Source organism: Erpetoichthys calabaricus, chromosome 5, assembly GCF_900747795.2.
Source record: "Erpetoichthys calabaricus chromosome 5, fErpCal1.3, whole genome shotgun sequence".
NCBI lineage: Eukaryota > Metazoa > Chordata > Cladistia > Polypteriformes > Polypteridae > Erpetoichthys > Erpetoichthys calabaricus.
The window spans coordinates 82,077,294-82,094,323 of NC_041398.2; the positions used below are offsets into that span (position 1 = coordinate 82,077,294).

Consider the following 17,030-nt stretch of genomic DNA (forward strand, 5'->3'; position numbering starts at 1 on the left):
GAGCCAAGAAAGCTGTAATGAACTTCCATTTTTAACACTGAAATATATCTGAAGCATCATTTGCATAAATATGATAACCCAGTCCAGAGCTATGAATAATATGGCCAAGGGGAAGCATATAAATACAGAAGAGCTGAGGGCTGAAGACAGAGCCCTGGGGAACTCCTTGTGTGATTGGTGCTAAGCTGAGCCTGATGTGGCCAAGACTAATAAACTCTTACCTATCAGTCAGATAGGATGTAAACCACTGGAGGGTTGTGCCAGAGATACCCTGAATGTTCTCCTTCCTGGGCAGTATCAAATGCTGTACTAATGTCTAACAGAATTAACAAACTGGTCTGCCCGGAATCTGCTGCAATATGCAAATCATTAGTAATATGAAGCAGAGCAGTTTCCCAGCTGTACTGTGCTCTGAAACCAGAGTGAAGGGGTTCCTTCAGCTTATTTACAAGTTAAGTAAGTGGTGAGTTGGGAGGCCAAACCACGCTCAAGAACTATAGACAGAAAAGGCAGGTGAGAGACAGGCCAAATATTGCATTGAGACCAGACTCTTTCAACACTGGGGTTATAGAAGCATTTATCAAAGTAGCTGACACAGCTAGTATCGAGGGATGTATGTATTATTTTGGTAAAAGTCAGGATTATGGAATTAAGGAAGGATTTGAGAAGTGTGGTGGGAATGGGGTCCAGTACATGAGTAGAAGTCCTCATCTTGCAGAGCAGGCCATTAATAAATGGGTATGAAACAAGCGACATTTTGGAAAATTAGCTGGATGGAAAGGGATGACAGGGAAATACATAAGTTGAGGATTGATTTGATTTATTTATTCAGGTTTTAAATTTTATCACTGAAAAAAGTGAAGGGATTTTTCACTGTGTTCACGGAAAGAGTTGATTGGGTCAGACGAAGGCTGAAGTAGATAATAAACTACAGAGAACAAAGCACTGCGGCTATCATGGCCATTCTCTATTATTCTGCCATAGTGTGCATTCTTGGCTGCAGTTAGTGCATCTCTGTAAGCCCTTTGATGGTCGGAGAAGAGCTGGACATGCACAGTGATGCCAGTCTTATGTGACATTATCTCAAGGCGTCAGCCAGCTGCTTCATAGACAGTAATGCTGAATTATACCACAGAGCAGAATGCTGAAATGAAGCCTGTGTTTTAGAGGAGCTGTTTTATCCAGTGCTGGATGAAGGGCTGAGGTATAGTGGTCAACATGACGATCTAATGTGGATGAAATAGATGAAGACAGAAAAAGATCAGAAATGGATCTGTGAAGATTTATAGCCTCACCGGAATGCCAGTGCAGTAGTGTACAAACGTGGTTAAAAGCTTTTCATCAAGTAAGAAACTAGCACTGTGGACAAAAGGTGTAATACAGGTTTTACTTACTGTCAGTTTCTTTCTTAATTTTCTGTCACTCCATTGGTAGTGTCAAATGTGGACCTCGCCCGTGATGATCTGGGATGCTGGCAGGTAATTTAAAATGTCACTCATTGGAACCATGGTGCTGCAGACAGACGGGAGTGTAGGACTACAGCCACTGGAGAAGACCAGTCTATTCATTTTGTTTACTTTTGGAATTGTATCTACCTATTTTTCTACATCTGCTTCTCTTCTAACACCCTCAATCCCAAACTACACTCAGGTCATCTTCTCCAGCAGGTAAGGATCTAGCAAGAATAGACTCACAATTTTAAGGTTTCTGAAAGAAAGCTGACATTTGCAGTTAAGAGCAGGAGGAGACATTGAGAAGCCCAACGTTGAGCTTAAGCCACAATGCTATCATTGGCTGGCACCTCCTTTAACGTCAAACATTGTTCTCTCGTTAGGTCTAATCATTTGTCCTCTCAGCCTGAAAAGTGTGGAAAGTTCAGAAATACAAAGTACATGCTTCTCGTTTATGTACAACTGATGTAGGTATATATACATATAGATATGGATGTAGACAAATACAGGACTAGTACATCAAAGTACAGCAAACAGATCAAGAGATCGTTTTGGTTAGAAAATAACGTTTATTGATAACTTTCTTTCACTAGGTGTCACTGTGTTGTGCTGTTTCGAACGTATCTTTTTGTGAATCAATCGTTTCAGCTGATTCGAACGCTCCATGTCTGCCTTCACCATTAAAAGGCCTTGTGTGCATATGAATGTGTCCAAGGGTATGCTGGATTACAGTTTTAGTGCCCGCTGTTGGCAGGGTAGTAAATGAAATACACAGCAACTCAAAATCTCTGAATGAGCTATTGAAGCATCTACCACAGGGTTGGGTGAGATCGCACTTAAGGTAAAAAAAAAACAAACAACTTTTTTAACTCCTCACTACTTTTTGTATTTTTTATATGAAACCATTTTTAACATTCTTTAGTGGATATATGCATTATAATGTTAATGAATCGTTTTTTAAGCTTAATGGACCTGATTTTGATATCACAGAGCCGTTTTTAGACGTACTTGTCATCATCCTTCCTCCTCGGCGCTCATCAAGGCCGCTGCTGATCGATCAGTCCGCCCGCCTTCCTTTCTCTCTCTCTCTCTCTCTGCTGCTGCTCCCCGACTCCCCCTGCTGGCCGCGCTGTTGCCTTGTTGGCGTTGGATACTCCGCCTGCTTACTGCAGAGCCACCGCGTTCCTCGGGGAGCTTGTTGTAGTCGTCCAGGAAGGACTCCAAATCTTTCTCCACCTGTGAAGGGTAAGCGAGTTTCTGAAAGCCGTGGGCGGGTGTCAGTGCTTTGAATTTTGTGTATATGTGTTAATTTTAACCGAGGCGGATAGGCCTCTTCGCCGGCTGGGGCGCTTTAAGCACTAACCCCCAGTCCTCAGCGCGGAATTACAGCAACTCCACGGGCTCAACCGGACAGAAAGAACAAAGAGACTTGATAGCCAACTCCTAGGATACATGGCTAGGCCGGAGAGTTGCAACCCGTGGGGCTGAGTGCTTGCAAGCCCAGCAGAGGCGGCCATGTAAAAGCATCGGTAGTTAAGCATCCTCGCGGCTGGCCATGGCAGCGCCTTCAGACTCGGTAGACTTTGAGGTGCTCGATGGCACTGTTTTCTGTCTAAGAGGCTGCTTATCTTCGCGTCCGTATCACGCTCACCCCTCGTGCGAAGAGGCACAGCGGTCTCGATTTGGGGACTTCGAGTGTGAAATTCCTAGCAGCCGTTTAAACTCGAGTCCTGATCTCCACGGGGGCTTCTCGAATCTGCAGGGTCTCGATTATGACACAGCCTTGTGGTGATCGTCATAGTGCGAACCAGTGCCATGCTATTTTCAACGTTTGCCAGGTCTCAGTTTATATATAGTTCACTGTTTAATGCCGTCATTTTTTCTAATGGACCGGTTCCATCCTAGAGGTCTGCACTGTCTGTATGTGTTTGGTCCAGAAAATGTATTACTCTGACTCATAGCCGACGCTAATATTACATTGTTCCGTAACTTAACTGAATGCATCTAGGTATACAAAAAAAAACAAAAACTTTTTTTTAATAGAAAATTTGTGTATGGATATGTACTATTGTATTGGTTTACTGTCAAGCTGTCAAAATGTAAACTTCAGGATGTCAACAGATTTCCGGGTTTTTAGGCATCCCCCGGCACAGAAGTGGTGACCGTCTGTGGGTGTGACTGTGTGTCTCTGGACTCTAAAATACATTAGTGACCTACCAAAATTAATCAGGTCAGCTGACTCCATGAATTCTTTTAAAAAACAACTCAAAACTCATCTGTTCAGGAAGGCTTTTAGCTCTACTTTACTTTATTACCTTTCTCTCAGTTTACTTCTCTGTCAAGATGCTAATGTAACCTGTATGTGTTTGTGCTAGACCATCAATTATGTTGTCTGTTTTTTTTTTCAGAATTTACTGTCTTAATCTTCTTTATTTATTTATCTGGTTTGTACAATGCTATATACTGTATATTCTGCCGTTCTTTATTATATTCTGTAAGTGCCTTGAGCATGGGAAAGGCGCTATATAAATAAAATGTATTATTATTATTATTAGTTAACCCAGGAGGACCCTGGCCTGGTCATTTTATAAAAATTACAAAGCGTCCTCTTCTTACTCCCGGTTAGCAGTGAGTGTTCAAGTTTGAGAATGAATAACGTCATGATTTTAAGGCACCCTTTACTGCAAATTACCATACAATTCAGGGGTGTCAAACTGGGGTCTGGATGGCCACAGTGGCTGCAGGTTTTCATTCTAACCGTCCTCTTAATTAGTGACCTGTTTTTGCTGCTAATTTAGTTGTTTTGCCTTATTTTTAATTAACTTGACTCCGGCCCCTTAGTTTTTTTTTTCCTTAATTAGCAGCCAAACAGTAGTGAGACACATGATCAGCTCACCTGTGCCCATCACACAATATCTGAACAACAAAGAAAGGTGGAGGTCTCAGTAAGGTTCATCTTTCAGGTCCCTAAAGCATTCTGATGGTGTTTTTAGAAAAAAAAAACAGTTTTGAAAATGTCTACTGTGGCAGAATGAGAGCAGCAACAAGCCATGGAATTTAATAATGAGTTTAATTAACAGCAAGAATCGGCTTCTCATTAAGAAACTGTTTGGAGTGAAATTGGTTGGCATTTGAAGCCCCAATTTAGCTGGTCAACTGTTGGCTTGTTTCATATCTCGTTTCTGTTTGGCTGTCATTTAATGAAGAAAAGAATTAATTCAGAGCACTAAATCCTTAAAAACAGGGGTATTAAAATAAGGGGAAAAGACTTTAATTAGCAGTGAAAACTGGTCACTGATTAGGGAAAGGGTTAGAATGAAAACCTGTAGCCATTGCGGCCCCCCATGCCTGGAGTTTGACACCCGTGCCATAAATGAAGACGTTTGTTAGTGAAGCCTTAGCAGTAATATCAGAAATCTATCTAGATAAGAATACTTATAATACTATTTAAAGTAGGAGAAGTAGAAGGAACACAGTAAGATAAGATATTGTGCTAAGCTCATGTTCTTCCACATTGCAATAGCAAAAAGAATACTGTAAGGAGCACCGAGATGCAAAGACCAAGACACATACACTGAATGACAGTTAAGCCCGGTAATGGGCACATTTAACAATGTGTGAATCACAGCCGTACTTTCAATACAATCTCCTACCTGCTGTTATGGCCGTGGGAAGCGCATTGTAAAGCAAGTTACTGAATAGCCACGGCTATAAAGCATTCACTTCTCCAGTGTTCTGAATCATCTTCAACATCTTTTGCAAGGCTGTGTTCATCTAATGCCCTGGGCTTGTAAAGTGCAATGGGATTGTTTCAGGGGTTCGTTGAACGCAGAGCTTAGTGTACCTGTGTGATATTTTGCTGTCAACCACCCATCGGGCCCCACTTAACTTCAGGGTAATATACTGAAACGACATGTTTATACGTTTGATGGCTGCTTGCAATTCACATATGTGCAGTATGCTTATGTGTGCAACTCGTACCTAGCAGTGTGCAGAGATCTGTGAAGTTCATGTTGTGATTGCCCATTGAAGTTGATGGTACAGCATAAAAACCCAAGGGATCTCAGCACACAAGGCGAGTTCATCAAAAGTCATTATAATGAAAAAATTGTATCGGCCTTTTGATCATTAGTATTGGGTTCAATGAGGAGTCTTTTGATTTTGTACAATTGGACTGCAACCAATTTTGTGGCCTGCATTTTGGGATTGTGCTATTTGGTTAGGTTTCTTTTATTGCACTTTTATTATTTTTATTGCAGTCTATTATTTTTGATTGAATGACAGTTACTTTAACATATAGGTAATGTAAAGTGTAGAATAGAAAATGCATTAAAATTATATAAAAAAAAAAATAGGAAATTATCTCCCCCTTTACAAGTTGGAGCCATTTTTGGCTTTTGTAGATGTAATCATGTGCATTATATTTATTATTAGTATGGGCAAAAATCTACATCACAGTATAATTAAAAAATTGTGACGGTTTCGCTAGAAACCAGTAAAATGTATCTGTATATACTTCTTAAAATGAAATGAAAATTATAATCTTAACGGATAACACATGCATTAAAGATTACCTATCAAAAGGCTTGTTAATGGGCTGCTTCTTCAGTGAACTGAATCACAGGTAATTGAAGTTTCAGCCATGAACCGGTACAAGTTCAGTTTTTTATTCTCACTCAAACTACTGCTAATCAAACACCACAAGATGCCCTGTTTTCCTGCCCTCCATGCCTGTTCTTAAATCGCCACCTTTAACCATGGGTACATCGTCATATCTGCTTCATTCAATGTAGAGATGCAGGAGGCTAGAGCTAGCTGTCAACTCTACAATCAGACTGAAGCGCACATCAGGCTGGGTAATATTCTTTACTTATTTCACGCATTTCACATAAAAGTTTAAACACAAACACATCACCTTTGAGACACTAATGGGCAAAGTTAAAGCATATTTTCCTTTTATTTATTTATTTTTTTGCATGCACAGATTTGCACATTTTGTACTAGAACATGTTTTACTTTTGAACACTATAAAGCCGCACTAGCAATTAGCTTAAAGGTAGAACTGTTTTTAACTGTTTTCCACCCCCCAAAGTCCATACTGCCAGAAGAATTTCATCCAGTATACCAGATCAGTTGATTTGACAGCGCCCCCCCCCCCCCCCCCCCCCCCCTCCCTCCTAACCTATCCTGTTGAATATTTTCCTGGATTGTACATTGGATCAACGTAACTGTGTGTAGCTGTTTTTAATGGCATTTGGAAAACTTCAAACAAGACAGGAAAATTAATAATATTTATTAATATTGCAGAGAATAAAACAGGCTATAAAATTAATACTTGAATATACTATAATAGGAACAGACACAAAAATATCAATTTTCAGTATATATATATATATATATAGCCTAAACTATTAACGCCTCTTGTAATTTTACAACAGCACACAATTCCTAATATTGCACATCACAATAGCAAAAGATTGTCATACTCAAATGTATTGCATTGATGGGTGGATGATGTTTAAACCTTTACATTTCATAAAGTTAATTCTGTATGTTACCATTAACTTAGGTATTGCTTGACGGCACACTAAAAACTTTTTTGAATAAATATGTTGCTGTATCTGGAAAATCACAAATAACAAAACTGAAGTTGAACAGTTTCGCAGTGTACTGAGTATTTTTGTAGTATTGTGAGTGCAGACTAACACCAAAATCCATTTTTACAATAATGTACCTCTGTATCATTTTAAACACAGGGTGCCAGGCACACAACTCTCTCTTTTTTATTTTTCACCTGTTTCTGAATTTTCTGCAATGTACTGGCATCCTGCTGAGGACAAGGTCCCACTTTTTCCCCAGTGCTACCGTGATATGCAGGTTAGAAAATGATCGATGGTGATTTGTTATAATCCTAAATAGATGGCAGTAGAATTGCTACCTGAAAATACTTTGCTTTAATAGTAAGGTGTTTTTAATTCCCATGTGCTTTATTAGAAATGTGATATTTTTTTTTATATTGAGTAACATTATTACTTTTGTCTTCTTTTGTATTTCTGTAATCATGCATATTGTTTTGTTTTCAGGAGACAGCAGATCTGCAGCCCTGCATTCTAAAGAGGAAAACGTGTACTTCACCATGAACTCAGACATGGATGGTAAGTTGAGAAACAATGTAGCAGGTAAAAGAGAGTTGCTCCTCATTCAGTAAATCTTTTAATTCAGTATTAAAAAAAGGTTCACAAAACTCTAGCAATGTTAGGCAAATGATGCCATAATAAGGATAAAAACGAATTAGCACTTTCAGACTCCTTTTGGAAATAGTAACTTTTACCAATTGTGACCTGCTGGCCTGGCTACTTTGAGCAGCTGTTTAACACTAGAATCCCTGAAGCCTTCAAAAATATTTGTAATGCTGGGCCACCTTAATTTTACTTGTAGCGCCTCATCACTGGGTTAATTGTGCACCAATAGTGCCAATTGGTTGTGGGCAGGCAGCCTGCTATCCCATCCTCCACTGAAGCAGCTGAAGTCGGACACAAAATACTAACATCTGAAGTCTGTTAATCTGGGAGTGAGGTGTCTAGAATTGTACAGGGCAATAATATATCGTTATTTGAAATACATACACTTCAGCTGCCTCAGTGCCTCCCTCGCCTGCACACACACACACACATCCATATATGAAAATGTCACTATTTGAAAACTCTATGCCATTTGAACATGAGTTGTCATTTGAACGTTTTTCCTTCTGACCTTGCCTGTACTCCATGGCATAGCGTTTTCAGTTAGTGACGTTTTCATGTATGAATGTGTGTTTGTGTGCAAGAGAGGCAGAGTCAATGGTTCAGGTGGTTCCATCAAGGAAGTGGATGGGAAGGCAGGCTGCTTGCTGCTTGTGCTGATCAATGCATTTACAAAACAAAAGACGCTGATGGAGAGGTGCGAAGGGATTTAAGGTGGGCTAGGATTACAAGTTTTACAGGGATTCTACTGTTAATGACCTCTTGGTGACAGCCATCAGCAGTGTGTCTGTCAGCAGAGAGAATGTTGACCTTGTCGAGAGGTTTGTTTACCTCTGCAGCAACATTCATATCCCTGGTGACTATTCTTATAAAGTGAGTAGACGGATTGGGAGAGCATGGGGGGGGGGGGGGGTCATAAGGTCTCTGGAAAGGGGTGCGTGGCACTCCCGATATCTTTGCAAAAAGGATGAAGGTCCACGTCTTTAGAGTCCTGGTGCTTTCTGCTTTGCTATATGATTGCGAGACATGAACATTATCCAATGACCTTAGACGAAGACTGGGCTCCTTTGGTACGTTGTCTCTTTGCAGAATCCTCGGGGTACCACTGGTTTGACTTTGTGTCGAAAGAGCGGTTGCTCACAGAGTCCCAAATGAGTCACATTACTTGCATTGTGAGGGAGCGTCAGTTAAGGCTCTACGGCCATGTGGAGCAACACCCCGAGGGTAATCTGGCTCGCAGAATCCTCATTGTTGAGGACCCGAGAGGCTGGACCAGGCCAAATGTATGCCCACATAACACCTGGCTGCGCCAGACAGACAGTCATTTCCAGAAGATGGGACTGGACCATGTGTCTGCCTAAGGGGTTGCCAATCAGGATCTTCAGCTGTTTTGTCATGTGGTGGATGTGGCAACGTGCTTTAACAGTGCATGCTCCTCAACCTGACTTGAAGCTGTAGCTATGAACTCAGATGTCTAAGTTACTTAAAAGTTTGCTTTATCAATAATAGTAATCAGAATTAATCGGGCACTTTTAAAACTGACCATTCCATTAGAATTACTGAAAAACTGTTTTGACAAACGATATACATATTTCCATAGACTTGTTTATAGCTTATATGTATTAGTTTTTCATTATATTGTATTAGCATTATCACTGAAATATTACATACATTAATAAATGAGTAAAACTTATGTTTGTTCACATTCATGTATAGAAATCATTTCTCCATCTCAGGGATGTTTTATTTGTTTGTTTTGGATGCTGCAGCACAGTGCTGAGTGATAGGCGGAGAGGTGGCTCTGAAGCTAGGGATATGCACTGGCAATCGGAAGGTTGTCGGTTCGAATCCCGTAAATGCCAAAAGGAACTCTGCTCTGTTGGGCCGTTGAGCTAGGCCCTTAATCTGCAATTGCTGAGCGCTTTGAGTAGTGAGAAAAGCGCTATATAAATGTAAAGAATTATTAGTGAAATTGGAATTTGAGCAGCTGTGCAATTGTGAATTTTCATTAAATGTTTTCCAGGAAAATAATACTTGAGTAGTTCTAGAAATATTTTTCAGAAACTTTTAAACATGCCTCAAATTAAAGTAATGTGTTGATATATTTTAATAGGGGAGAAATTAATATTTCTCAATATATGTGTTTATATTATTATATATCTAGAATCTAGAAACAATATACTGCCATCCCTTTTAGAACAAAAATTATTTTTAACACATCTGCGTAGTAAGGTCGGGTTTATACTTCATGCGACGTGACGCATGCTGCAGGTTTTTTAAGTTTTGTCAGAATGAAATCATACCAGGGTTGCGCAATGCCGTTCAGCTTCTACTTACTTAACAACAACAATGTGGCTTTTGCTGTGCTGGCTATGTCATTGTTTTTCTGAGGAATGATTTATAGGTCTTTAGCAGACATATTCGAACTTGTTTTTTAAATGGTAGGTGATGCAGAAAACCAAGTGGAGATGGAGGAGAAAACACGACTCATCAACCAAGTACTGGAACTCCAACATACCTTGGAAGGTTAGAGTGCTTTGCATTTTTTGTTTAACTTGAATTTCTTGAAGTAAACCAGCACAAACTGAACTGGTGTAGGCATTATTTAATTTTTTAGTGTCTTCAAACAGTGCACAGTATAAAGCAGTTTTTGTCCCTTGACAATTAATGCTCACATCCTGAGAGAGTAATTGGGTTTTGGGCATACCATCATGTTAGTCATCTTCATGCATTCCTCAGTTACCATATTAAAGGACATACAGTTAGGTTTGCACTTTGTTTAGGTATGGCAAGGATTCACTGGATTTTTGTAGCATTTCTCTTCCCTGCCACATTTTTATCTCCATGTGGTGGAGTATAATCTTATTCATGAATCTCTTATTCATTCAGTGCGCAAGAAGACGTTCCCTATTTTCCCTTCCCGCCCTAACCATTAATGGCCCAGGTGCTTCTCGTACTCTGCGCTTTACACAAACACCATCAACAGCCATAGTAAGTAATCATCAGAGCACTGCGGTCAGAACCAGAATGCCACTCCAGAAATGCAAGTGATTTTCAAAATGAAATGCACACAGAGTTATTTATCTAAGAATATGCCTTACATTATGAATGCCTGGTTGTTTCTAGCACAGGAGATTAGGAACTGCATTTAGGATTTAAGCCATGCCATTATTTGCTGATATGTTTTGGTCTAACAGGCTATTGTTTTATGTGCTGATTTTGATGGAAATTAGACACTTATGTACAATATGTGATTATGCCCTTTCAGAATAACATATGGCACACATTAATCTTTCCAGATTCTTATTGAGAAAAGTTGACATAAAGCGTAGGATAGGAGTTTGGTGTTGACAAAAGTCGACATCAAGAGTAGAAGGCTGAAATGTTTTCTAAACCTCACTAGAAGGTGTCTAGAGTGAGTTATTTGATTTTATTTGTTAAATGTCATGTAGAAATATTTATGACCAGAATTTCACTCTTTCCTGTAATGGACAGGGGTTGACCTTCAGTTCAGAATCCGCTTTAACTCCAGTTCATTTCACACTAAATCCTTTAAATTTGATAATGTACATTTCATTCTTTTCTGCAACTGTAAACGTACACCTTTTTCCTTGAATAGCATCAGTTTTAGAAAATCTGTTCTATACTGAATATCATATTCATATATTCATAGCATACATCCATGTGAAATCGATCATTATGTTTTATAACTAGTGTTCTCCTAAAATATGTTTCCAGTAATTGGTTAGAAATTGCATACATGCATGACTAATGTTTTTTGTTTTGATTTGTTAATTTCTGTGAGAATTATTTTAATGCATAAGGCAATTTGGGATGGATGGGATTTTCAGTGGCATCATTACCCTGGTGAACAGTTTAAGGAATTATTAGGTAGCTGAAAGCATTATTACAGTTAACGGATGCTTTAAACACAGTAAAATGTAAGCAAAATAGAAAGTGAAATTAGTTTTACGTAATGTGAGAATTAGGAAAGAGGCTACGGAGCACAACACCGTTCTCTTTGAGACTTGTGTGTTGCATTGAAGACGCAATGCCATAGTAAGAAGTAAGCTGAAAAGACACAACATTAACTTCACCTACATTTGATTTGGACCGTCCAGAAAACACAAGTTTCATTTTGGTGGCTGTACACAGCAAGACAGAAATTTGATGGCCCCGCTGTTGCGGCAGCAAGTCATTCACAGCTACACTAGCTGACGTGGACTTCACATGCTGCTGCTGTGTGCCTTTAGTATGAATTAGTCCATTAGTATGGTGCTCATAGTCAGTCCAGAATTGCTGCTCCTGTATCTCCACAAAACTGTCAGCAGTGCACTAATCGTGTTTGGTGTTTTGTGGTGAACGGAGTGGCGATGTCAGCTTGTAAATGCAATTAGAGTGAGGTTCAGTTACATGCAACACTCCCAGCCCAGGGTGCGTTTTGACCTTTCATGAAAGCCTTCTTTAAGCTGTAGCAGACACAGCTTCCATTAATTGGAAGTACGTTTGTTGCATTCAGTTTTTTCTTTTTATCAGGATAAATAGCAAGAAGAGCAGCAAGCGCCTACCTAGACATTTCTGCCTGGTTTTGCTGCTTTCAGCCATATTTTTGTTCCTTTTATGGTCTTTTTTGTGTCACTGCTTACAGACTGGTTTCTGATCTATTTGTAATAGTACGAGGGGGGACCCAAAAATAACAAGAATTTTTAAAACAAAAAAAGTGTATTTCTCTAAACATTTCCAAAACTTAATCACCCTCAGAATGAATACTCTCCCTGAGGCACGATACACTTGTCCCACCGCTTTTTCCATCGTTCAAAACTGTTCTGAAACTCTTGCAATGTGATCACCTTCAGTGCCTTCGTTGTTTGCTTCTTGACCTCCTCTACATTCAGAAAACGCTTTCCTATAAGGACTCTCTTCATTCTTCGAAATAAGAAAAAATCACAGGGTGCACAGTCCAGGGAGTGGGAGGGAGACCATTGTCATCCCGTTTTTCATGAGCAACCGCCACACACTCAATGCTGTGATGTGGGAGTGTTGTCGTGATGCAGAAGCCACTCGCCTGATCGCCACAATTCAAGTTGATTTCTCCTCACTATGTCATGCAATCACTTGAGCACTTTAAGGTGAAAACCCTTGTGTGGCTCAATGCTTCTTCTTTGAAAGCCTCTCAAAGCATCATGACAGCTTCTGCTGCTGTTTTCCCCAAAAGGAAACAGAACGTGATGCAAACTCGTTATTCTTTCAAGTCTGCCATCACAAAATCGACGAAGACGGTAACAGAGGCTCAAGAAAACAAATTGCACTGACCTTACAGACCTTTACCCAAGGATGCAGCTTGGCCAAATGATGCAAAGGGCAGTCTAGTACACGCAACTAGCCGGCAGATGTCGGAACTAACGCCCCTCCAGCCTCCAGAAAAAAATTGTCATTATTTTTGGGTAACCCCCCCACCCCTTGTACAATCAGTGGATTGCAGAATACCTTTAAAGCTCTAGGTGACGTTCTTAAAATTTTAAGAGGAACCTGGTGTTTGAGACACTATATGCGTGGTGCCCTTTGACTAAACATTGTCTCGGTCTTTAGAAGTGGGCGACTGGTGCCTCAGAGTGTCTTTCAGGATACAGTGATTGGATAACGAAGTACTGCAGAAAAGCACTTGGGAAAGTTAATTTGTTGTGTTTTTTGTTTTTTCTTTGAAATAAAGATTTGTCTGCACGAGTAGATGCAGTAAAAGAAGAAAACCTGAAGCTCAAGTCGGAAAATCAAGTACTTGGCCAATATATCGAAAACCTCATGTCTGCCTCCAGTGTCTTCCAGACGACCGACACAAAAAGCAAGCGAAAGTGAATGCCTCTTAATGTAATCCCCCACATTAAAGGGCCATGTTTACATTTTTCTGCCATTAAAATGCACATCATTATTTATTTAGTGTTTCCTTTAAAGGTGTTTTATCTTTGCCCCTTTCACATCCCATTCTTGTAAGCAAAATCGCATTGTGTTTATTGGCTTACAAATCCTTTTACCTGTTTAATGTTTTCCAAGTGTCCTGATGATTTAAGTTCTTTTCCTTTTTGGTTTAAAGGTGTCTCCTCTCATCAGTTCCATTTCACTGTCCCAGAATTGGCTCAGGGCCCATAGTTTTCACCAACTATGGCTTGTAGGAAAGAGCCAGCCAGGGAAATAAAATAAAATAAAAAATAAGGACTGGCTGCATCCATACACCTCCGCCTATAATCGGCCTGCTGTTACAGTAAGTCAGTCAAGTTTAGCATTTCAGGTACTGCAGATACAAGCACGACTGGGAGATGTGGAAGGCCAAAAGTGTCCATCTTTCATAGCAACTGTTGTAGTAAGCTAGCAGTTCAGATTTCCAGTAAAACTGACTTGTGCATGAAGCTCGATGAATAATCGCAATGGCAGGCTGGCACACGCAGCACCTCTCCAAACCGGACAGAATGACGACAGGCTGACTGAGTAAGCCCAGCAATTCTTTAGTTCAGGCTGTGCTTGATGTTCTCTTCCCTCTTTGCACCCCGAATGTCTTTTGAAGGATGGAAAGCCTTACTAGGGTATCACATGGCTGCCATATGACAACTGTAACGTGGTGCCCGGCAGAGACGCATCTCCACAAGAAGTGCAGTGTGTTACGTACTTACCATGAGTTACTACAGTTGCCATCTCCTTGCACCTTATTTGTTTCTTATTGAAAATTCTGTACATTTGTACATATTATATTCACAAATATACTTTAACTTATTACAGAATTAAATCAAAGGTTTAGGAAAGATTTTTGTTTCATCAGAAGCCTTAGTTCAGGACTACGCTGAAAGAAGGCAACTTGTAATTTAATGTCTTAGATTCTGTTTAAATGTTCATTTTTTAATTATGACTTAAAGTAGTGAAAAGTGCTGTAAACTGTACATAGTCTTAACAGTGAGGAATAATAATCATTTTGACATTGTAACCTGCCGCAGGTTACTTTTAAGTACTTTTCTTATGATGATGAAAGAGAATATTGTCTGATCGGTCATGAAAATCTATGCAGAGCAGGCTGCCAGAATGGCTCCGTACAGGGCTGTGTGTTGGTCTACACGGCCTCCCAGGACACAACTGGGCACACGTCTGTCAGGTGCTAGCAGATCAGACTATCATGTTTAGTTGTGGGGTTTGAGGATGAGGATGCTGGATGTCCCCATTTTAAATATTAAAAAAATATTTTTTTCTTTGTTATCAAAATCACATTGGATTTCAACCCTTCATGTGGTAGCAAGGCATTGACCAATAATGAAAAAGCACAGGATTCAGCTTTACGTTCAGGTGGCGGGGTCAGATTTTTCTCTCTTTTCTGTCTAAAAACAAGTCTGCATTCTCAATTTAAATGCTAATGTGAAATTTCAGTAACAGACCCCTACACATTGGATGATGACGTCTTGTGCGTAGGATGTGTACTGTTTTATGTTGCCATCATATAACTTTAGATTAAAAATGTTTTGCATGTGTCTGTGTGAATTTAATGTACAGGCTTTCAAATGTTGCAGACAAAATTGAACCAAGTAACCACTAATGGAATAATTGTATTTAATTTAGAAAGTTTCAAAGGGGCAGTTCTGTTTCATTGTGCACTTGAGAGAGGGTCTCATTAGAGAGGTTTTACTTTTTACATTTCACTGTAATTACTGCATCTTGCTGAAATGCTAATATTCTTGTTATATTACACAAATAATAAATGCGATAAACCTAAAATATTTGTCTGTTTGTATTCATTTTTTTAACCCATCATTTGCTGCAGGGGTGTCAAGCTCAGTTCCTGGAGGGCTGTGGGTTTTCGTTCTTAATTGGTGACCAGTAAACATAATGCAGAGCTGAAGTCTTCACGGTGACGGACTTTCTAGGTTTGTCTTTTTCCTTTACCATCCGCCAAAAAATAAAGGGATCCAAAGCAAGCCAACAGTTGACCAGCTAATTCAAGGGTCTCAAACAGTCCTTGAGGGCCACCATTTTCACGCCATCCAATATCCCATTTAGCCGTTAATGAAACCCATTATGTAATTCTGTGGCTTCTAAGTCCGGTCATTCTGCCACACCAGTCATTTTCAAAGCCATTTTCTTTTTTCTGAGATCAACATCCAAGTATTTTGTGGACCACATCAGAATATCTTTTTGATCAGATATTTTAATGATATAGGCCAGTGTTTCTCAAACTTTAAGTATTTGCGACCTAAGTTTTCATAACAGTTTTAATCACGCTCCCCTAACGTTTTTTTGAAAGGATCCCACTAATACCAATTTTTTCTTTTTTAATTAATGATATATCATAGTTGCATATATTATTATACCTACTTAACTTTTATCTACATTTATCAAATTCTGTTTTTCTAGTATCAGAATGTAGTTTAAGTTAATTTGTTTTGGTTTCAATAGATGTATTTTTCATATTTTCAATTCTTGTTTTCTTTTTTCACATCTTCGTGCCCCCTTTTTTGTTACCTCGGGGGCGTGCCCCACAGTTTGAGAACCACTGATATATTGTATGAAAGACTCCACTGCAAATGGGATCTCGGTTAGCCTGGTCATCCTTTGGCTTTCCTTACATCTCAGAAATGAAATGATTAAAACCAAAGTCGGTTAAAATCACAGCAACAAGAGATGTTCAAAAAGTGTGTGCACTTTTTAGTTAACTATTATGAATTTCAAAAACAAACTGCATCCATTTTCTACCTAGTCACCATCCTTTGTGATGTGATTTTCCCAGCGTCATACCAACTTTTTAATGCCATCAGCAAAAAAACTCTTCTTTTTTTCATGAATCAGTTCCAGGGTTCTTTCTTCATTCCGTGTGGTCGTAGCTGTAGCTGGACGTCCAGAGTGCTCTGCATCCGTCACACTAGTATGGCCATTTTCAAACATTTCAATCCACTCATAGACGACACAACAAGAGAGATCTTTATCCCCATACTGAGCACATATGTGGACATGAATTTGTGCTCCCGGCACACCTTCTGCCCACAAAAAGCGTATGACAGAACGCTGTTCCTCTTTGGTGCAATTTTTAAGTTTCGCAGCCATCTTCACCACAGGGTGACAACTCTTATATTAAACTGCAAGGGCAGCCGGCTTGCCAAACAGAACTAGTCACATGACACTCCTCAGACGCAACCATTTACTACTCCTCCCACCTTCATCGTTTCCAGCATAAACATAAAAGTGCAGAAACTTTTTGAACGTCCCACGTATGCTCCATTATTATTATTAGTAATGGGTTAATAACAGAGAAAGTGGCAGGAGCAAAACATTGTAGCCACTGTGGCCCTCCAGGAACTGAATTTGACAC

General features: G+C 39.6%; 1 protein-coding gene across 1 annotated transcript; it reads left to right on the forward strand.

Moving 5' to 3' along the window:
* Window positions 1-2,530: 2,530 nt before the first annotated feature.
* On the forward strand, window positions 2,531-15,442 carry LOC114651755 (short coiled-coil protein B). Its single transcript, XM_028801709.2, has 4 exons — window positions 2,531-2,696; window positions 7,535-7,606; window positions 10,139-10,219; window positions 13,404-15,442. The coding sequence occupies exons 2-4, from the start codon at window positions 7,588-7,590 to the stop codon at window positions 13,544-13,546; spliced, it is 243 nt and encodes an 80-aa protein (XP_028657542.1). The 5' UTR covers window positions 2,531-2,696; window positions 7,535-7,587; the 3' UTR covers window positions 13,547-15,442.
* The last annotated feature ends 1,588 nt before the right edge of the window (window positions 15,443-17,030 follow it).

Coding starts and splice junctions, on each gene's coding strand:
- LOC114651755 (XM_028801709.2), top strand. Junction 10,220..13,403: donor ACTCCAACATACCTTGGAAG/GTTAGAGTGCTT, acceptor TTTGAAATAAAG/ATTTGTCTGCACGAGTAGAT.